Raw genomic sequence first — 18496 nt, forward strand, 5'->3', positions numbered from 1 at the left:
TTATACTCTCTGGATAACGTTAGTGTTTATAAACCAATTCTGTTGTAAAAAAATGTTGAACTAAGTGCCTGTTGTAATATCAGTATCTTACAAAAATGCTGGTTGTACAGATTTGGATATTGATTAGATTAGAATAATGGAATTCCTATGGTGCAGGAGGCCATTCGGCCCATCAAGTCTGTACCGACTCTCTGACAGAGTACCCTATCCAGGCCCACCACTCTGCCCTATCCCATGGCTAATCCATCTAATCTACACATCTTGGAAAACTAAGGGCAATTTATCATGACCAATCCACCTAACCTGCACATTTTAGGACATTGGGAGGAAACCGGAGCACCCAGAGGAAACACATGCAGACACAGGGAGAATGTGCAAACCCCACACAGTCAGACAATCACCCAAGGCCGGAATTGAACCTGGGTCTCTGGAGCTGTGAGGCAGCAGTGCTAACCACTGTGCCACCGATTAGTATCAAGGCTTCTTTGTCTACCAAGAATGAATTTGTTCTCTTCACACAAGTTATACCATTTTACCAAGATTAATCGACCCAGACATACTGATAGGAATTTAAAATTTCTAAATGACTAAATTATCATTTTATATATCCTACTCGTGCTTGGTAAATTTCTGGTCTAGTCTACGTGCATGTGGGAGGAGAAAGACAAAGATTGGTTTGATATTGCTTGCCGTATTTAAACTGAACATCAGAAGATCGGAAAGTACATTTCAGAAATATGGAATGCATTCTATTATGCACACTAATAGCACTGCACTTTTAAAAAACATGAGTTATGTCCAAAAATTTAAGTCTGCTGAAGGAATAACCAATCATATGGAAACAGAGAAAATGAAGTTACATTGATAGTAAGTTAACTGATAGACAAGAAGCAAAAGGTTAGGGCTACAACTGCTGTTCAAGTTCAAGAAAGGTTGGAAGTGGTATGCCCCAGGGCTCAATGTTGGGTTTACATTTATTTGAAAGGATTATCTAGATCATTTAGACTGGAACATTAAGAGCACAATATCAACATTTTTTAAGGACATACAAGTATTGCAACAACACGGTGGACCGAATGTCTTGAAGAGCATGTGGACAGGCTATCAGAATGGTAGCAGATGCAATTTACTGCAGATATGTGTGAAATGATGCATGTTGAATGAAAAACCGTACAGAATACTCAATCAGAAGATACTGAAGAATGTGGAGGAACAGAGGTGCAAGTACATAATGCATTGAAAGTAAAAGTACAGGAATATGAACAATTTAAAGAAGGCCAATACCAATATGGGCTTTGTAAACAAAGTAAGAAGTTTAACAACACCAGGTTAAAGTCCAACAGGTTTATTTGGTAGCAAAAGCCACACAAGCTTTCGGAACCTTAAGCCCCTTCTTCAGGTGAGTGGGAATTCTGTTCACAAACAGGGCATATAAAGACACAAACTCAATTGTAAACAAAGCCAGAGAACACAAAAGCAAAGAGGTTAGAATTGTTTTTGTACAAGGTCGATTGGTCACGGTTAGAGGTCGTGTGTAGTTTTGACCACCCCATTGTAAAATGGACATTAGAGCCACAAAAGCAGACAGCATGAATTCATCAGGGATGGGAAATTATGAAAAATTGAAAATTGATTATTTCCACTAGTGCAGAGAAGGCCAAGCAGAGATTTAATGTAAGTTTTTTAAAATTAAGAGTGAAAAATAAAAACTTTAGTAAAGAGTCATTCATCAATTTAAAACACTCACCAGGAAATTCAGAGAAATTAATAAAACTGTCTTCACACCGTTGTTAAAGTATAGAATGCTCTCTTAAAGGGGTCAGTTGAGGCAGAGATCACTACATTTTTAATGGAACATTGGACAAATATTTGAAGCAGGGGAAGATCCAAAGCTATTGGAAAATAGCAGCGTTGGATTTAATTAGATCACTGTAACAAAGAGCCAGCCAGGATACAATGGATTGAGTAGCATCCTCCTGAGATGTAGGCCTTGATGAAACTCCTCAGGAAGGCTTTCCTTCAAAAAAAAAGATTCTGTACACACTTGGAAATTGACTTTGTTCAGAATGGGAGGGTTATCATTTTTTAAAAAATATCTTCATTCTGATGTGAAGAGCAGGTGATCATAGTAAAATATGCAGTTAGCTCAGTGACTGGTTTCCAAACATGCTAATCCAAATTCAATCAGATGTTCTTGTGCAGACTTGAAATTTATCCCTGGACCACCCATCACTACAACATGTGCATGCTGCTATTACTTTACCCTTCATCTCTTCAGCTTGGGGGATTAGCTCAAATGATAGAGCACTCACTTAGCACACGAGGTAGTGGGAACGATGCACACATTCTCCACTTTGATTTTGGGGCAGCACGGTGGTTAGCACTGCTGCCGTTCAATTCCAGCCTCGGGTCACTGTCTGTGTGGAGTTTGCACATTCTCCCCGTGTCTGCGTGGGTTTCCTCCGGGTGTTCTGGTTTCCTCCCAAAGTCCAAAGGTGTGTGGGTTAGTTGATTGGCCATGCTAAATTGACCCTAATGTCAGAGGGATTGGCAGGGTGAATATTTGCGGTTACAGGAATAGGGCCCGGGTGGGATTGTGGTTGGTGCAGACTGGGCCGAATGGCCTCCTTCTGCCTTATAGAATTCTATGATTCTATGATCTCCATCTGTGAAATATTATTTTCTTACAACGACTCAGATAATAAGATGAGGGCATCAGATTTTTAAACAAATAAAATAGTGATAAACTCCATTCTTGAAAACAATAGCTGTGTGAAAAATGATCTTCATGTTCTGCCATAACAGCAAGCAGTTTCTAAGGACAAGATATGAAATACCTTTAAGTTATATGCTGCTTGACGGAAAAGGATGTTCAACAATTATGAAACTCAAATTGTGCCATTAAAGGTGTTCTATGTGAAAGTCGGTGATCTCGATCAGTTGTCTTTGAATGTTTTTATTATTAATTTACGGGATGTGGACATCGCTGGCTAGGACAGCATTTATTGCCCATCCCTAACTGCCTTTGAGAAGGTGGTGCCTTCTTGAAACACTGCAGCCGCTGTGATGCAGGTACATTCACAGTGCTGTTAGGGAGGGAGTTCCAGGATTTTGACCCAGCGATGGTGAAGGAACGGTGATAAGTCAGGATGGTAAGTGACTTGGAGGGGAACTTGAAGGTGTGGTTCTCCCATGTGTCTGATTATCTTGTCCTTCTAGATGGTAGAGGTCGTGAGTTTGGAAGGTGCTAAGGGGCCTCCTTGAGTTCCTGTAGTGCATCTTGTAGGTTGTACACACAGCTGTTTATCGGTGCTAGAAGGAGTAAATGTTTGTGGAAAGAGTGCCAATCCAAGTGAGCTAATCCCCCCAAGCTGAAGGCTGTTTTATCCTGAATATTGTTGAGTTTCTGGGGTGTAGCTGAAGCTGCACTCTTTCAGACAAATAAAGAGTATTCCATCACACTCCTGATTTGTGGCTTGTAGATGGTGAACAAGCTTTTGGGAGTCAGGAGGTTAGTTGCTCACTACAAAATTCTGACCTACTCTTGAAGCCACAGTATTTATATGGCTAGTCCAGTTCGTTTCTGGTCAATGGTAATCCGCAGGAAGTAGACAGTGGGGGATTCAACAATGGCAATGGCACTGAATGTCATGGGGTAATGGTTAGATTCTCTCTTATTGGAGATGTTCATCACCTAGCACTTCTGTTGCCTCTTATCCACCCAAGCCTTGATATTGTCCACGTCATGCTGCATTTGGACATGGACTGCTTCAGTCTCTGACAGGTCGCAAATGGTGCTGAACATTGTGCAATCAACAGCGAACATCTCCATTTCTGACCTTATGATGGACAGAAGGTCATTGATGAAGCAGCTTAAGATGGATGGGCCTAGGATACTACCCTTGTTATGGGATATACTAGTTTTAGAAGGTAGCCATTTCTCATTCAGTTTCTTCCTGATAGAAAGATTGAATTGATTCACTATTTCCATTCAGATGATTCAAATGTAAATCCATTCTTCAGGAGAGAGCCATGCTTGCACCATCTTGAACAAATTAAGAAAACTTGTAAACATGGGGCGGCACGGTGGCAGTGGTTAGCACTGCTGCCTCACAGCTCCAGAGACCTGGGTTCGATTCCCGACTTGGGTCACTATCTGTGTGGAGTTTGCACATTCTCCCCGTGTCTGCGTGGGTTTCCTCCCGGTGCTCCGGTTTCCAAAAATGTGTGGGTGTGGTTGATTGGTCATGCTAAATTGCCACTTAGTGTCCCAGGATATATAGGATAGAGGGATTAGCGGGGTAAGTGTGTGGGGGTGCGGGGATAGGGCCTGGGTGGGATTGTTGTCGGTGCAGACTCGATAGGCTGAATGGCCTCCTTTTGCACCGTAGGGTTTTTATGATTTCTATGTAAAGGAACTGCTCATTTGTATCCTCATATGAATGAATTGTTGGTTTTTTCCCACACCTCGTGGTGTACAAGACAGGCTTCCATCAGCTCCCATCGCAATTCTTTCCCTGGAACAGGTCACTAGCCTGCAACCAGAGGCTATATAGCTTGAGGGGCACCACTCCACATCAAGTGTGGTTGACCAGGAGTCTCTTCCTGCCTTACTGCCTGCTATCAGCGAGTAGAAAAGATTTTACAGGTTGATGATCAACCTGTTTTGACCAGGTTATGAATGTACCTTCCTTGGCCTTCAAGTCCTGAGGTGGGACTTGAATCCTGAACTCCTGGCTCAGAGGCAGGGATGCTGCTGAACCACAAGACCTCCAGCATATAAATGTATAGCTCTTTATAAAAAAAAACAAAGAAATAAACAAATCTTTGCATAATTATCACCCTCAGGCTGGAAATCAAATTGTGATAGGTTACCATTTTTGCTCAAAATTCTTTCCCTATAACAAAACAAAATTCTACTCTAACCAACACTGCGCTGACTTTATTTTGAAAACATCAATTTTGTTGCAGATTTCCCAGAATGTGATTTCCTAGGATTAGCCAACTATAAAGCAGCCCACCGATCTACGTGAAGTTAGATAAACCCCTCTTCCCCCATTGTTTTTTTTCAGAGGTACAGTAGCATAGTGGTTCTAATACTAAGCAATAGTGTAAAAGCCTTGACTAATGATCCACAGACATGACTTTAAAACCCACAACAGCAGTGGAAGACAATAAGTTCAATTAATTAAATAAAACCCGAAACAAAAAGCTGATACCAATAATGGCACCCATATAACTACTGGATTGTTGCAAAATTCTATCTGGTTCATTGATGCCCTTTTGGATATCTGCCGTTCTTACCTGGTCTAGCCTATAGGCGACGACAAACCTACAACCACCTGGTTGACTCTTAACTGCCCTTTAATGAACTGCATTCGAGAATGTGCCTCATCAGTAGCTTCCCAAGGCCAATTCAGGATGGGGAACAAATGCTGGCCTTATTGATGAGCTCAACCATGGCTTACAAAATTATTTAAGGTTAGTATTAGGTCCAAAGGAGTCTAACGAAGTTGCTAGGAGAAGTAGCAATCCTAAGGATAGGGAGCAGTTCAGGATTCAGCAAAGGAGGATCAAGAGATTGATTAAGAAAGGAAAAGTAGAGTCTGAGAGTTAATTTGCAAGCAACATAAAAATGGACTGCAAAAGCATCTAGAATTGTAAAAAAAGAAAAAGATTAGTGAAGCCAAATTTGATTCCATTACAGTCCAAAATGGGAGAATATATAATAGGGAACAAGGAAATGGCAGGACAATGAAACAATTATTTTAGTTCTGTCTTCACGGAGGAAGACACAAATAATTTCCCAGAAATGCTGGTGAACCAAGGATCTAGTAAGCAGGAGGAATTGAAGGAAATTAGTATTACTAAAGGCCAATAGATCCCCAGGGCCTGATAAACTACATCCCAGGGTACTAAAGGAGATAAGCTATGGAAATAGTGGATGCATTGGTTTTCATTTTCCAAAATCCTGTAGATTTTGGAACAGTCCCAGCAGATTGCAGGGTGGCAAATGTAATCCCATTATTTTGAAAAGGAGGAAGATAACATGGAATTACAGACTGGTTAGCCTAACATCAGTATCAGGGAAAATGTTAAAAAAGGATGTGATATCAGGACTCTTAGAAAATATCAATGGGATTAGACAAGTCAACATGGATTTATGAAAGGGAAACAATGTTTGACAAAACTACAAGAGCTTTTTGAGGATATAACTAGTAGAGTAGATAAGGGTAAAACAGTGGATGTGGTATATTTGGATTTTCAGAAAGTTTTTGATAAAGTCCCATATAAGACATTAATGTACAAAATTAAAGCACATGGGACTGGGGCAATATATTGGCATGGATTGAGAACTGGTTAGCAGAGAGTTGGAATAAATGGGATTTTTTTTCAAAATGTCAGGCAGTGGGTGACAAGTGGTGTCTCGCAGGGATCAGTGCTTGGGCCCCAGCTATTCACAATATACATCAATAATTTGAATAAGGGACCAAATGTAACATTTCCAAGTTTGCTGACAACAAAAAACTTGATGGGAATGTGAGTGATCAGGAGGATGCGAAGAGGCTTCAAGGTGATTTAGACAAGTTGAGTGAATGGCTACATACATGGCAGGTGCAATATAACGTGGATAAGTGCGAAGCTATCCACCAGACAGAGAAATAGAAAGGCAGAATATTTGAACGGGATAGACTGGGAATCTTGGTGTACAAAGGGACCTGGGTGCTACATCGAAAATAGGAGCAATAATAGTTCATTTCACCCTTTGAGCCTGCTCTGCCATTCATTATGACCATGGCTGATCATCCAACTAATTTTCCCCCTATATCCTTTGACCCCCTTAAGCCGCAACAGTATATCTAACTCCTTCTTGAAAACAATGTTTTGGCCTCAACTGATTTCTGTGCTAGCAAATTCCACAGCCTCACCACTCTCTGGATGAAGAAATTTCTCCTAATTTCAGTCCTAAATGGTCTACCCCATATCCTCAGACTGTGACCTCTAGTTCTGGACTCCGCCCGCATTGGGAACTTCCTTCCTGCACCTCCCCTGTCTAATCCTGTTAGAATTTTACAGGTTAGTATTTATTTATTAGTGTGTCACAAATTGGGATACATTAACACTGCAATTAAGTTACTGTGAAAATCCCCTAGTTGCCAAATTCCAGTGCCTGTTCAGGTAGACGGAGGGTAACCAGCACGTCTTTCGGACTGTGTGTGGGGGGGGGGGGAAGAGAAAGCAGAGCACCCGGAGGAAACCCACATAGACACTGGGTGAATGTGTAAGTTTCACACAGACAGTGGCCCAAGTGTGAGGCGCTGTGAGGCAGCAAGGCTAACCATTGTGCCACTCTGCTGCCAGGTTGGACCTGTACCCATTGGAGTTTAGAAAGAGAGGCGATCTTATTAAACCAATAAAATCCTGCGGGGAAATTACCGGGTGGATGATGGGAAGGTGTTTCCCCTTGAAGAAGAGACTAGAACTAGGGTACACAATTTAAAAATAAGGAGCCCCTAATTTAAGATGGAGATGAGGAAATCTTTTATCTTCAAGAGGTTTTTTAGCCTGCGGGATTCTCTTCCCCAGAGAGCAATGGAAGCAGGGTCATTTTTAAGGCTGAGTTTAGATAGATTCTTGATTGACAAGGGAATCAAAGAGTTTAGGCAGCAGACAAAAAAAATTGAGTCAATGCCACAATCAGATCAACCATGATCTTATCAAATGGCTGAGCAGGTTTGACGAGCCGAATGGACCATTCCTGCTCTTAATTCATATATTCATATATACAGGCAGACAGCAACTGAAACCCGGGGGTGTCTGAAAACCAGACTTTTGTTTTCCTACGCTCCAGTGAACCTTGACCCAACCCGACCAAGCTCAGGAAAGTTCGGGGAGTTGCTGAATGCTGGTCGGCTTCACATGCCTGACATTTCCCGTGCTCCAGCAAAACTTGACCCCACTCGAGCCAGTGCAGATGTAGCAGAGACAGTTGTATTCACTCAGGAAGAACAATAAACTCTTGCAGAATCCGAAGGGGCAGAATATTTGGCTATGGATTGTACTCTAGATCAGGAAACAGACCTATTCTTGCTATAGCACAGGGTACCTGTACTGGGTTTTGATGCCATTAAGGCCACCCAAATAGAAGTCCAAGGCTTAGATTCAAATAATGCACTTGATTCCCAAAAGCCTTTAAGTTCCATGGGCTTCTTCTTGCAGTTGGTCCAAGTCAGTTCAAAGAGAATTAGGACTTAATTGAAGATTGCTGTACAATCTTACATGAATAAAAAAGCTAATAGTTACAATGACAGGGCGTTTTTAAAATAATTTCAGTTTATTGATCTTTTCTCATTTTGAACATGGTGCATTGATGTAGGGAAGTTGGGGTGGGGGGAGGTTATTGAATTCAATGCATTAGAAGTGAATTAACATCATCAGAGACATGGCTATTAACCTAAAGTGCTTTCCAATCATATTAGTTGCTTTTCCTCCATCCCCTGTTCACTGAGTTGAGGCATTCCGATTTTCTTCCTGAAATCAACCAAGTTCTGAAATCCGGCATGTACTGAGGTTGCCGGATTGAGGTACTCTACTTGTATGTGAACTGATGAAAAAACTTCAAACTGAGGTCGTTCAAATGAAAAGGCCTCCTGTGGTGTTATGTTAAAATTGTTCAATTCATACAATTGTGATAATTCAATAATTCTTCCAGCAAAGATGGCTTTGAATTAACAGATGTAACCCATATTATTATGTTCTGTTGAACTCAGACTTTTAACTAATTAAATACCAAAATATTTAAGAGCAATCAACTGCAAAATGTTATTTGTTTTAAGAAACTCTGTTAATCTTTTCTTAAAAAGAAAGCACATTTACTTACCTAAATTTGTACATGCCAGCATCCCACTGCCAGAAACAAACTGTACCGTCTGCCCCCGTGGAAGACAGGAATCTCAAAGAGCCAGTGCACATTGGCGAAAACTGAAAAGCAACATTGAAAAGGTTAATATCAGGCGACATACAAAAGCATATTTCACTGTCAAAATTTGCAACACAGTTCAACACAATGTTTGTTAGTTACGGGTGGTTAGCACTGCTGCCTCACAGCATCAGGGACCCGGGTTCAATTCCGGCCACGTGTCACTGTCTGTGCGGAGTTTGCACATTCTCCCAGTGTCTGCGTGGGTTTCCTCCCAGTGCTCCGGTTTCCTCTCTCAGTCCAAAGATGTGCGGGTTAGGTTGATTGGCCAACCTAAATTGACCCTAGTGTCAGGGGGATTAGCAGGGTAAATATATGGGGTTACGGGAATAGAGCCCGGGTGGGATTGTGGCCGGTGCAGACTCGATGGGCCAAATGGCCTCCTCCTGCACTATAGGTATGCTATGATTCTCTTCTATTCTAAGTGGACTGGCTGTAAGTACAACCAATTTTCTCACGACATTCCCCAAGAATGATCCAGATGCAATTGTTTTCAGGTGCTTTTACCGTTCAATATTCTAACTAATAAAGCAACCAGGGATTAAGGAAGCAGGAAGGAAGAGTTTTTTCCAGTGGCTATGTGAAAACAAACACACTTGGCACCTAAACTGAGTTGAGAGATGAGGCCAGGTCAAAGGTACTTGGTCAAGTGCCTTCACAGGTCGGGTTACAACATGGCACCAAAACTGGCCTCAGTATCCTGGGGGCGGGGGTACATCCTGGCCATTACTACCAGTTATGGTACGAAGGGCGGAAGATGCCCCAGAGTCTGAAAAATAAAAAGAACTGGAAAAGATTGCACAGAAAGGGAGTGGTGAAGCAATTTAAACACAGAAGTTAGAGTTTTAAATTTGCCATGCTAGAGGACGAGGATAAGTGCCAGCAAATGACAAGTACATGGATAAGGACTTAAGATGCAAATAAAGGATTCCCAGTATTAAGGTGCAGCAATCAGAAGACAAGCCATTGCTGGAAATGCTAAGGCTATGATCAAACAAGAATGGGCAGAATCCCACAAAGCTGATCAACCACACCAACAGCCCCAGAGAGGTCCAGGAGGAAAAATGAGCAATGGTCACAGTCATGGTATTACATAAATCATGAATACAGAAACAAACCATTCAATCCGCCAGGTCCCTGCTGGTGCTTATGTTCCTTATGAGCCTCCTCCACCCTTATTCTTCTAGTCCATCAACATATCCTTTTATTCCTCTCTCCATCACATTTCCCCTTAGCTAGTTTCTCCTTAAATTCATCCACCTTAACCCTCTCAATCAGCCTTGTGTGAGCAAGTTCCATATTTTAACCACTCACTAGACAAAAAGAAGTTACTCCTGAATTCTTTATTGGAATAATTAGCAACCATGTTGTATTTTTGGCTTTAGTCTGCTCTTCCCGAGAGAACGTCATTCATATATTTTGTGGAAGTTAGAAGAAAACTGAGGAGAGAGTGGGAACGGTATGGGCACAGAGTTTGGAGGTAACATCATGATCAAGGTCTTGAAGGGAAGGAAGATTTAAGGTTGAGAGATCATTTGCAAGGGAAAAGAGATCAACAGTTCTTTTTTTTTAAGTAAGGGAGTGATGATGGCAGCTTTTGATAGGAAGAGGGGCAGTGCCCCAGGAGGCAAAGGCACTTATAATGTTGCTGTCCATATGCAGTTACCTTTGTATTAATTTCAGATGGTGATGTTGTGTATACTCGTGTTGAAGGCGAGTTTAGAGAAACCCATTTGATTCTCTAAACTGCTTCCATGTGAACATGAATACAAAATCAATAGATCCAGACCTTCATCCATTTGTTCAGGATTCTTTAAAACCCGAGGTAAATTTAATGAAAGCGAACTGAAACTTTAACTCTGTTTCTCTCTCCACTAACTGGCCTGCTGAGTATTTCCAGCATTTCTGTTTTATTCCAGAAATATTAACTTGGGTTTGAAAATTAATTCTATTTTGTTCTTCCCAGCCAGTGTTTTCAGAATATCACCCTGGTTTGAACATTCTAGCGTTTCTTAAATTAATACCTACCTAAACAAAACTGAGTAATAGGCATCCATAGATAGTTTAGAGTTGAAAGGCTTTTGGCTGTAGCATTGGAAACCGTTAGAAGGACTTTAGCTATTATATTGTGTTTGTGAAGGTATAATTACAGGATTTGTACTATGCTTCTCAGGTTCAAACCGCTTTTATCACCTTTACTGATTGTGCAAAAAGCTCTATTGTAAACTGCTGCAACTATTTTCCTGAACTAGAAGTTAACAACGCTGCTGCATTCCTCAGATCCAGAAACAGGGGCGGCACGGTGGCACAGTGGTTAGCACTGCTGCCTCACAGCACCAGGGATACGGGTTCGATTCCAGCCTCGGGTCACTGTGTGTGTGGAGTCTGCACATTCTCCCTGTGTCTGCGTGGGTTTCCTCCGGGTGCTCTGGTTTTCTCCCACAGTCCGAAAGATGTGCTGGTTAGGTGGATTGGCCATGCTAAATTCTCCCTGTGTGTATCCGGACAGGAGCCGGAATGTGGCGACTAGAGGATTTTCACAGTAACTTCATTGCAGTGTTAATGTAAGACTACCTGTGACTAATAAATAAACTTTAACTTCTCAGGCTCCCTTACAGGAATAAAAGAAACACTCAAGAAGCTTGACACCATCCAGGACAAAGCAGCCCGCTTGATTGGCACCACATCCACAAACATACACTCCCTCCACTACTGATACTCAGTAGCAGCAGTGTGTACTATCTACAAGATGCACTACAGAAATTCACCAAAGATCCTTAGACAGCACCTTCCAAATACACGATCACTTCCATCTAGAAGGACAAGGACAACAGATACATCGGAACACACCACTTGCAAGTTCTCCTCCAAGCCACTCATCATCCTGACTTGGAAATACATCGCTGTTCATTTGCAGTCACTGGGTCAAAATCCTGGAATTCCCTCCCTATTGGCATTGTGGTCAACCCACAGCACATGGATTGCAGCATTTAAAAAAGGCAGCTCATCACCACTTTCTCAAGGGCAACTAGGGATGGACAATAAATGCTGACCAGCCAGCATCGCCCATGTCTAAGGAATAAATTTTTTTTTAAATCTGTTTTGCCTGGAGTGACCATGCTGGCCTCATAAAATTGACTATATCCACCCCTCGTCACAAATCAATTTTCTGCAGTCAGACAGGTACTGGATTGGTTCTGTTCTAAAGTGTAAAGACATTACAAAGACTAGATCAGATCCAACTGGTAAATTATAGTGAAGTAGGCCATTTTCCAAAAGCCATATTTTTATTATCTCATCAATATTCACCTCATTAAACATATTCATTTATTGGACTGATTGGCACCATTCATAACGTGCCCACAATGCAGAGGGGAACACCCGAATGGACATTCGTTTAAATCCCCCTCTGCACAGCTGAGAGACCTTTAACTTCAAAGCCGACAAAAGATCCTTATTCTGCCCAGCAACAGCACGAAGCTGCATTTTAAAACGGCCCTTAGCCAGAAGATCGGGATATCTGCGAGTCAAGACCTGGCAGTGGGATATATGGCATAACTGTACTGTCAATAAAATATTACGGGAATAAAATGGCCAAGGCAGGCAAAGAAACTTAATAAACCAGGATAAAAAGAATAAAAGATTAGATTAAATCCCCCTACACACAGCAGGACAAAATGACATTAACACCTAATCTCGCAAGCATAGAATACAGACACAAAACATCAGAGGTCGATTTAGATAAGGGGACACATCGAGAGGATAATGGGAAACACATTAAAACACTGGGGCAAGAACAGGCAGTCCCATTAACACGGACACACACCATACAGATGCAAATTGACAAGTCTCCCAGGGAACTTCCTGACCAGACAGGCCACCTTTTAGGTATTGTAAAAATGTATGAGCAAATGTTCCCGCTCGAATTTGGATCCCTATAAATATCCAGAGCAAATGTGTAACTATTGAGATCAACGTGGCCAAGACACTGTTTCTGAGCTGGCTACAGGGGTCTCCCTGGGATCACAGTAATTGTACAATAAAGAAAAACGCTTTGAACCTTGCCTTGCGACTCGGCCTCCTTGAATGCACTGGTACAAGGGATTTATCCCTACAACAATAGTAAGATGCACGAACTACATTGTATTAATAATTAGGGACTTCAAATACCTGAATATAGACCGGGACAGCAATAGTGCAAAGGATAAAGAGAGGGAACATTTCCTAAAATGTGTACAAGAGAGTTTGTTTCATCAGTGTGTGCTGAGCCTGTTATGAAAACTATACTGACCATGGAGTTGAGAGTGGAATTCAGGAATTCCCAAAAGACCTCAGAGTTTTTGGGCATGCACGAACCAGGGCCGGGATTTTCCCAAATACCAGCAAAGGCCCATGTCAGGCGGGAGAAACAGAATTGAAGACACTGACAGAGATGGCGGCTTTCTCCACCATATAGTCCATGACTTGGGGGAGAAAAAAAAAGTGATGGGTCCCACGATGTATCAGTGCCAGGGCAGCCTCTGATTCACCTGCCCTATGAGCAACTAGAAGCTTGAAGATCGGGGTGCCATTTGTAAAGATCACCCCAGCGCACAGCGAGCAAACCAGTTCACCAAACTTTGACACTATCCAAGTTGCAGTGATTTTTGGAGAGAGTTCACAGGTTAGATCTTCAACGGTGAAGAATGAAATTGTCGTGAAAGAGAGGGAGCTTCAGTTGGACTGGCTGACTCTCAGTATTTACTGACGTCTGAGTGAGTTGCTGAGAAATCAATGGATTCTGTCTTGGTTGCATCTGCCATTTATTGTGTAGTGTGGTGTGGACCATAGTTGCCTGTTAATTCAGATGTACCACATAGATAGATATTGTAAATTGCCTCATCTTTCTGACCTTGTACAGTAAAGTTTATTTTTGTTTGTTCAAAATCCGTAGAATCTTCTGGCTGAGTCTTTATTCACTGAGCAAGTGTCTTGAATCTCAAACTTACTCTACTCGAAACAAAACACTAACCAAACCTTCCAACACTTGGGGTCTGGCCAAAGATCCTAACAAGTCCAACAAGGAAGCAAGCAGTGCTGGATCTAGTTTTGAGAAACAAATTGGGGGCAAGTGGAGCATATTTCAATGGAACAGCATTTTGAGAATAGTGATTATAATAATATCAAGCTTATAACAGCCATGGCAAAGAACAAGGTACAATCCAACAGAAATACACTCAACTGGTGGATGACTAACTTCAATGAGTTGAATGGGAATCTGGTCCAGATGGATTGGAGTCAAAAATTACTACGCAAAACAGTGACTAAATAATAGGAGGATTCCAAAGAAGAGATGATGGAAAAGGTCCTTAGGGATGGGATTATTGATGGAAAAGGTCCTTAGGGATGGGATTTACGACCATTTAGAAAGATGCGGATTAATCCGGGATAGTCAGCACGGATTTGTGAAGGGCAAATCGTGCCTCACAAATTTGATAGAATTTTTTGAGGAGGTAACTAGGTGTGTTGATGAAGGTAGGGCAGTTGATGTCATATACATGGATTTTAGTAAGGCGTTTGATAAGGTCCCCCATGGTCGGCTTATGATGAAAGTAAGGAGGTGTGGGATAGAGGGAAAGTTGGCCGATTGGATAGGTAACTGGTTGCCTGATCGAAGACAGAGGGTGGTGGTGGATGGAAAATTTTCGGACTGGAGGCAGGTTGCTAGCGGAGTGCCGCAGGGATCGGTGCTTGGTCCTCTGCTCTTTGTGATTTTTATTAATGACTTAGAGGAGGGGGCTGAAGGGTGGATCAGTAAATTTGCTGATGACACCAAGATTGGTGGAGTAGTGGATGAGGTGGAGGGGTGTTGTAGGCTGCAAAGAGACATAGATAGGATGCAAAGCTGGGCTGAAAAATGGCAAATGGAGTTTAACCCTGATAAATGTGAGGTGATTCATTTTGGTAGGACTAATTTAAATGTGGATTACAGGGTCAAAGGTAGGGTTCTGAAGACTGTGGAGGAACAGAGAGATCTTGGGGTCCATATCCACAGATCTCTAAAGGTTGCCACTCAAGTGGATAGAGCTGTGAAGAAGGCATATAGTGTGTTAGCTTTTATTAACAGGGGGTTGGAGTTTAAGAGCCGTGGGGTTATGCTGCAACTGTACAGGACCTTGGTGAGACCGCATTTGGAATATTGCGTGCAGTTCTGGTCACCTCACTATAAGAAGGATGTGGAAGCGCTGGAAAGAGTGCAGAGGAGATTTACCAGGATGCTGCCTGGTTTGGAGTGTCGGTCTTATGAGGAAAGGTTGAGGGAGCTGGGGCTGTTCTCTCTGGAGCGGAGGAGATTGAGGGGAGACTTAATAGAGGTTTATAAAATGATGAAGGGGATAGATCGAGTGAACGTTCAAAGACTATTTCCTCGGGTGGATGGAGCTATTACGAGGGGGCATAACTATAGGGTTCATGGTGGGAGATATAGGAAGGATATCAGAGGTAGGTTCTTCACGCAGAGAGTGGTTGGGGTGTGGAATGGACTGCCTGCAGTGATAGTGGAGTCAGACACTTTAGGAACATTTAAGCGGTTATTGGATAGGCACATGGAGCACACCAGGATGGTAGGGAGTGGGATAGCTTGATCTTGGTTTCAGATGAAGGTCGGCACAACATCGTGGGCCGAAGGGCCTGTTCTGTGCTGTACTGTTCTATGTTCTATGTTCTATGACTCAGTACCACAAGTAGGAAAGGAAGGGTGTCCAAAGGTCCAGCTCCCTGGATGACTAATGATACAGGAATTAAAAAAGAAACAGAGAAAGGACGCTCCTGCCAATTGCAAGTGACACAATGCATTATAGAACCTAGCTGAATGTTAAAAAAATTGAAAAAAGAGGAGCAAACAGATAGTATTAAAAAAATTAATGACCAACACAAAAGTGAATGCAAAAGTCTTTGATAAACATACAAGTAATAAAAGGGCAGTCAAAGCAAGAGTAAGGTTGATTAGTGACCATAAAATAGCTCTTCTTGTGGAGGAAGAGGACGTGGATAAAGTACCAAATGAGTACTTTGCAACTGCCTTCACTAAAGAGAATTCTGTGAATGCAGCATTAAAGGATGAGTCAGAAGTGGGATTGGATAGGACAAAGATAAGGAGGAGGTATTGAAAAGATTGGGAGTACTCAAAGTAGTGAAATCAGAACAGGACGCATCCTAGGTATCAAAGGTTAGCCACAATCTTCCAATCCTCCTTGGGTATGGGAATTGGGGAGAGGATTGCAAATGTTGCACCCCCATTTAAAAAAAAGAGCAGAGGATAAAACTCAGCCACTTCAGGCCGGTCAACCTAATCTCAGTGCTTTCAGAGACAATGAACCACAACACAATTAACTGATATTTGGAAAACTATGAGCTAATAAATTAAAGTCAGCACAGATTTGTTAAAGACAAATTATGTCTGACTGACTTGAACACGTCCTTTGATGCAGTAATGAAGAGGATTGATGAAGGTAACGTGATTGATGTTGTGTAAAAGAGGTGAATGACAAAGTACCACATTATAGCAAAATTAAAGCCCATGAGATTAAAGTGACAATGAAGACATGAATATAGTTAGTTAAGGGTGGAAAATAGAGGTGAGCTGAATGGTTGCTTTTCAGACTTTAGGAAATACACGGTGTTTAGGAAATACACAGGACAGCATGGTGGCACAGTGGTTAGCACTGCTGCCTCACAGTGCCAGGGACCCAGCTTGGGTCACTGTCTGCATGGAGTCTGCACGTTTTCCCTGTGCCCGTGTGGTGTCCTCCAGTGCTCCAGTTTCCTGCCACAGGCCAAAAAGACGTGCTCGTTAGGTTTATTGGCCATGCCAAATTCTCAGTGTACCCGAACAGGCGCCGGAGTGTGTCAACTAGGGGATTTTCACAGTAACTGCATTGCTGTGTTAATTTAAGCCTACTTGTGACACTAATAAATAAACGTTAATAGTGGTGTCCCCCAGGAGTCGGTATTAGGATTACCATTCTTTTTGATTATATACGGTGGCACGGTGGTTAGCATTGCTGCCTCACAGCACCAGGGACCTGGGTTCGATCCTGGCCTCGGGTCAACGTCTGTGCGGAGTTTGCACATTCTCCCTGTGTCTGCGTGGGTTTCCTCCAGGTGCTCCAGTTTCCTCCCACAGTCCAAAGATGTGTGGGTTAGGTGGATTGACCATGTTAAACTAAAAAACCTAGCGTCAGGGTAAATATGAGGGGTTACGGGAATAGGATCTGGGTGGGATTGTGTTCAGTGCAGACTCGATGGGCTGAATGGCCTCCTTCTGCACTATAGGGATTCTATTCTATTCTGTATATATATTGGTAACCCAAACTTGGGTATAGAAGATGTAATTTCAAAGTTCACAGATGTTATGAAACACAAAAGGCAGTAAATGCCTTAGAGAGGTGTAAAACTGATTGACCAAAATTATACCAGGGTGAAATACTTCCACTAAATGGAGAGACTAGAGGCGCTGGGTCTTTCCTCCTTAGGCAAGAGAATGTTAAGATGAGATTTAACAGAGGTATTAAAAAATCATGATTTTTTTTAGCATTGGGTAAACAAGAAGAAACTGTTTCCAGTGGCAGAAGTGTCAGTAGTCAGAGGACATGGATTTAAGGTGACTGTCAAAAAAAAATATCAGAGGCAGCAAGTGAAAACTTTTTTTTAAAAACGCACCCAGTTGCTGTGCTCTGGAACGTATTGGCTAAGTGGTGAAAGCAGATCAACAGTAACATTCAAAAGAGAATTGGATAGCTCTACCAAAAGTTGGAGCAGGTGGCTTCGTTCTGTGCTGTATCATTCTATTAGTTTTAAAACCAAGTAATACTTGGAGCAAGTGAAGGATCCTTGACTGATGTAATGAGGCATTCACACCTTTAATGCATCAACTACATCCATTTAGACATGGATATGATTAATCAAGTGAAGTCATTTTTGCAAGAATAAAACAAAGGTATTAGCTCCATGCAAATACACAAAATTGTGGTCGTATAGTTTTAAAATGACTGAGAGAGTCCCTCCTTCTCAATATTCTCCATAGCTCTGAAATGGGCAGTGATTCGTTCTGTTTCAATGGCAATAAGGCAGCTAAATTCTGTTTACAAAACAGATTGCTTTAAAAGAAAAAAATATAGCATTTATAGCAGAAAACATCTGATGAAAAGTCATGGACCAGCAAATCTTGGGTCCATATTAACCCACCACCACCAACCGACCACATGACAGATAGGAGACAGCCACATTAAAAGATTAAAAATGACAGAATAAAACTCCAACCTGCTGTGTATGAACTTACTTGTGCATTTTTATGACACTGCTTGACTGCATGCATGTGTCGCATTTTGGAGAGGCAAGATCCTTCATTATGATATTTAAATCATGCACCTACAGGACACTCTGGAGCCTGATTTAAACTTCATACTTGTCGGCTGGGTCTCCCAAGGCTCAGGAAACTTAGCAGCTAACTGCAGAAGTTAAGTGCTTCTTACAGCA

At 42.0% G+C, this 18496-nt stretch overlaps 1 protein-coding gene across 3 annotated transcripts in view; it reads right to left on the reverse strand.

The window, feature by feature from the left end:
- Positions 1-18496, reverse strand: part of phip (PHIP subunit of CUL4-Ring ligase complex) — a 228272-nt gene that overhangs the window by 118794 nt on the left and 90982 nt on the right. For all 3 annotated transcript variants that reach the window (XM_078212450.1, XM_078212449.1, XM_078212448.1), the window contains exon 9: positions 8882-8982. In XM_078212450.1, the coding sequence (XP_078068576.1) occupies positions 8882-8982 (101 nt within the window). The remainder of the gene's footprint in view (positions 1-8881; positions 8983-18496) is intronic.

Source organism: Mustelus asterias, chromosome 5 (genome assembly GCF_964213995.1).
Source record: "Mustelus asterias chromosome 5, sMusAst1.hap1.1, whole genome shotgun sequence".
NCBI lineage: Eukaryota > Metazoa > Chordata > Chondrichthyes > Carcharhiniformes > Triakidae > Mustelus > Mustelus asterias.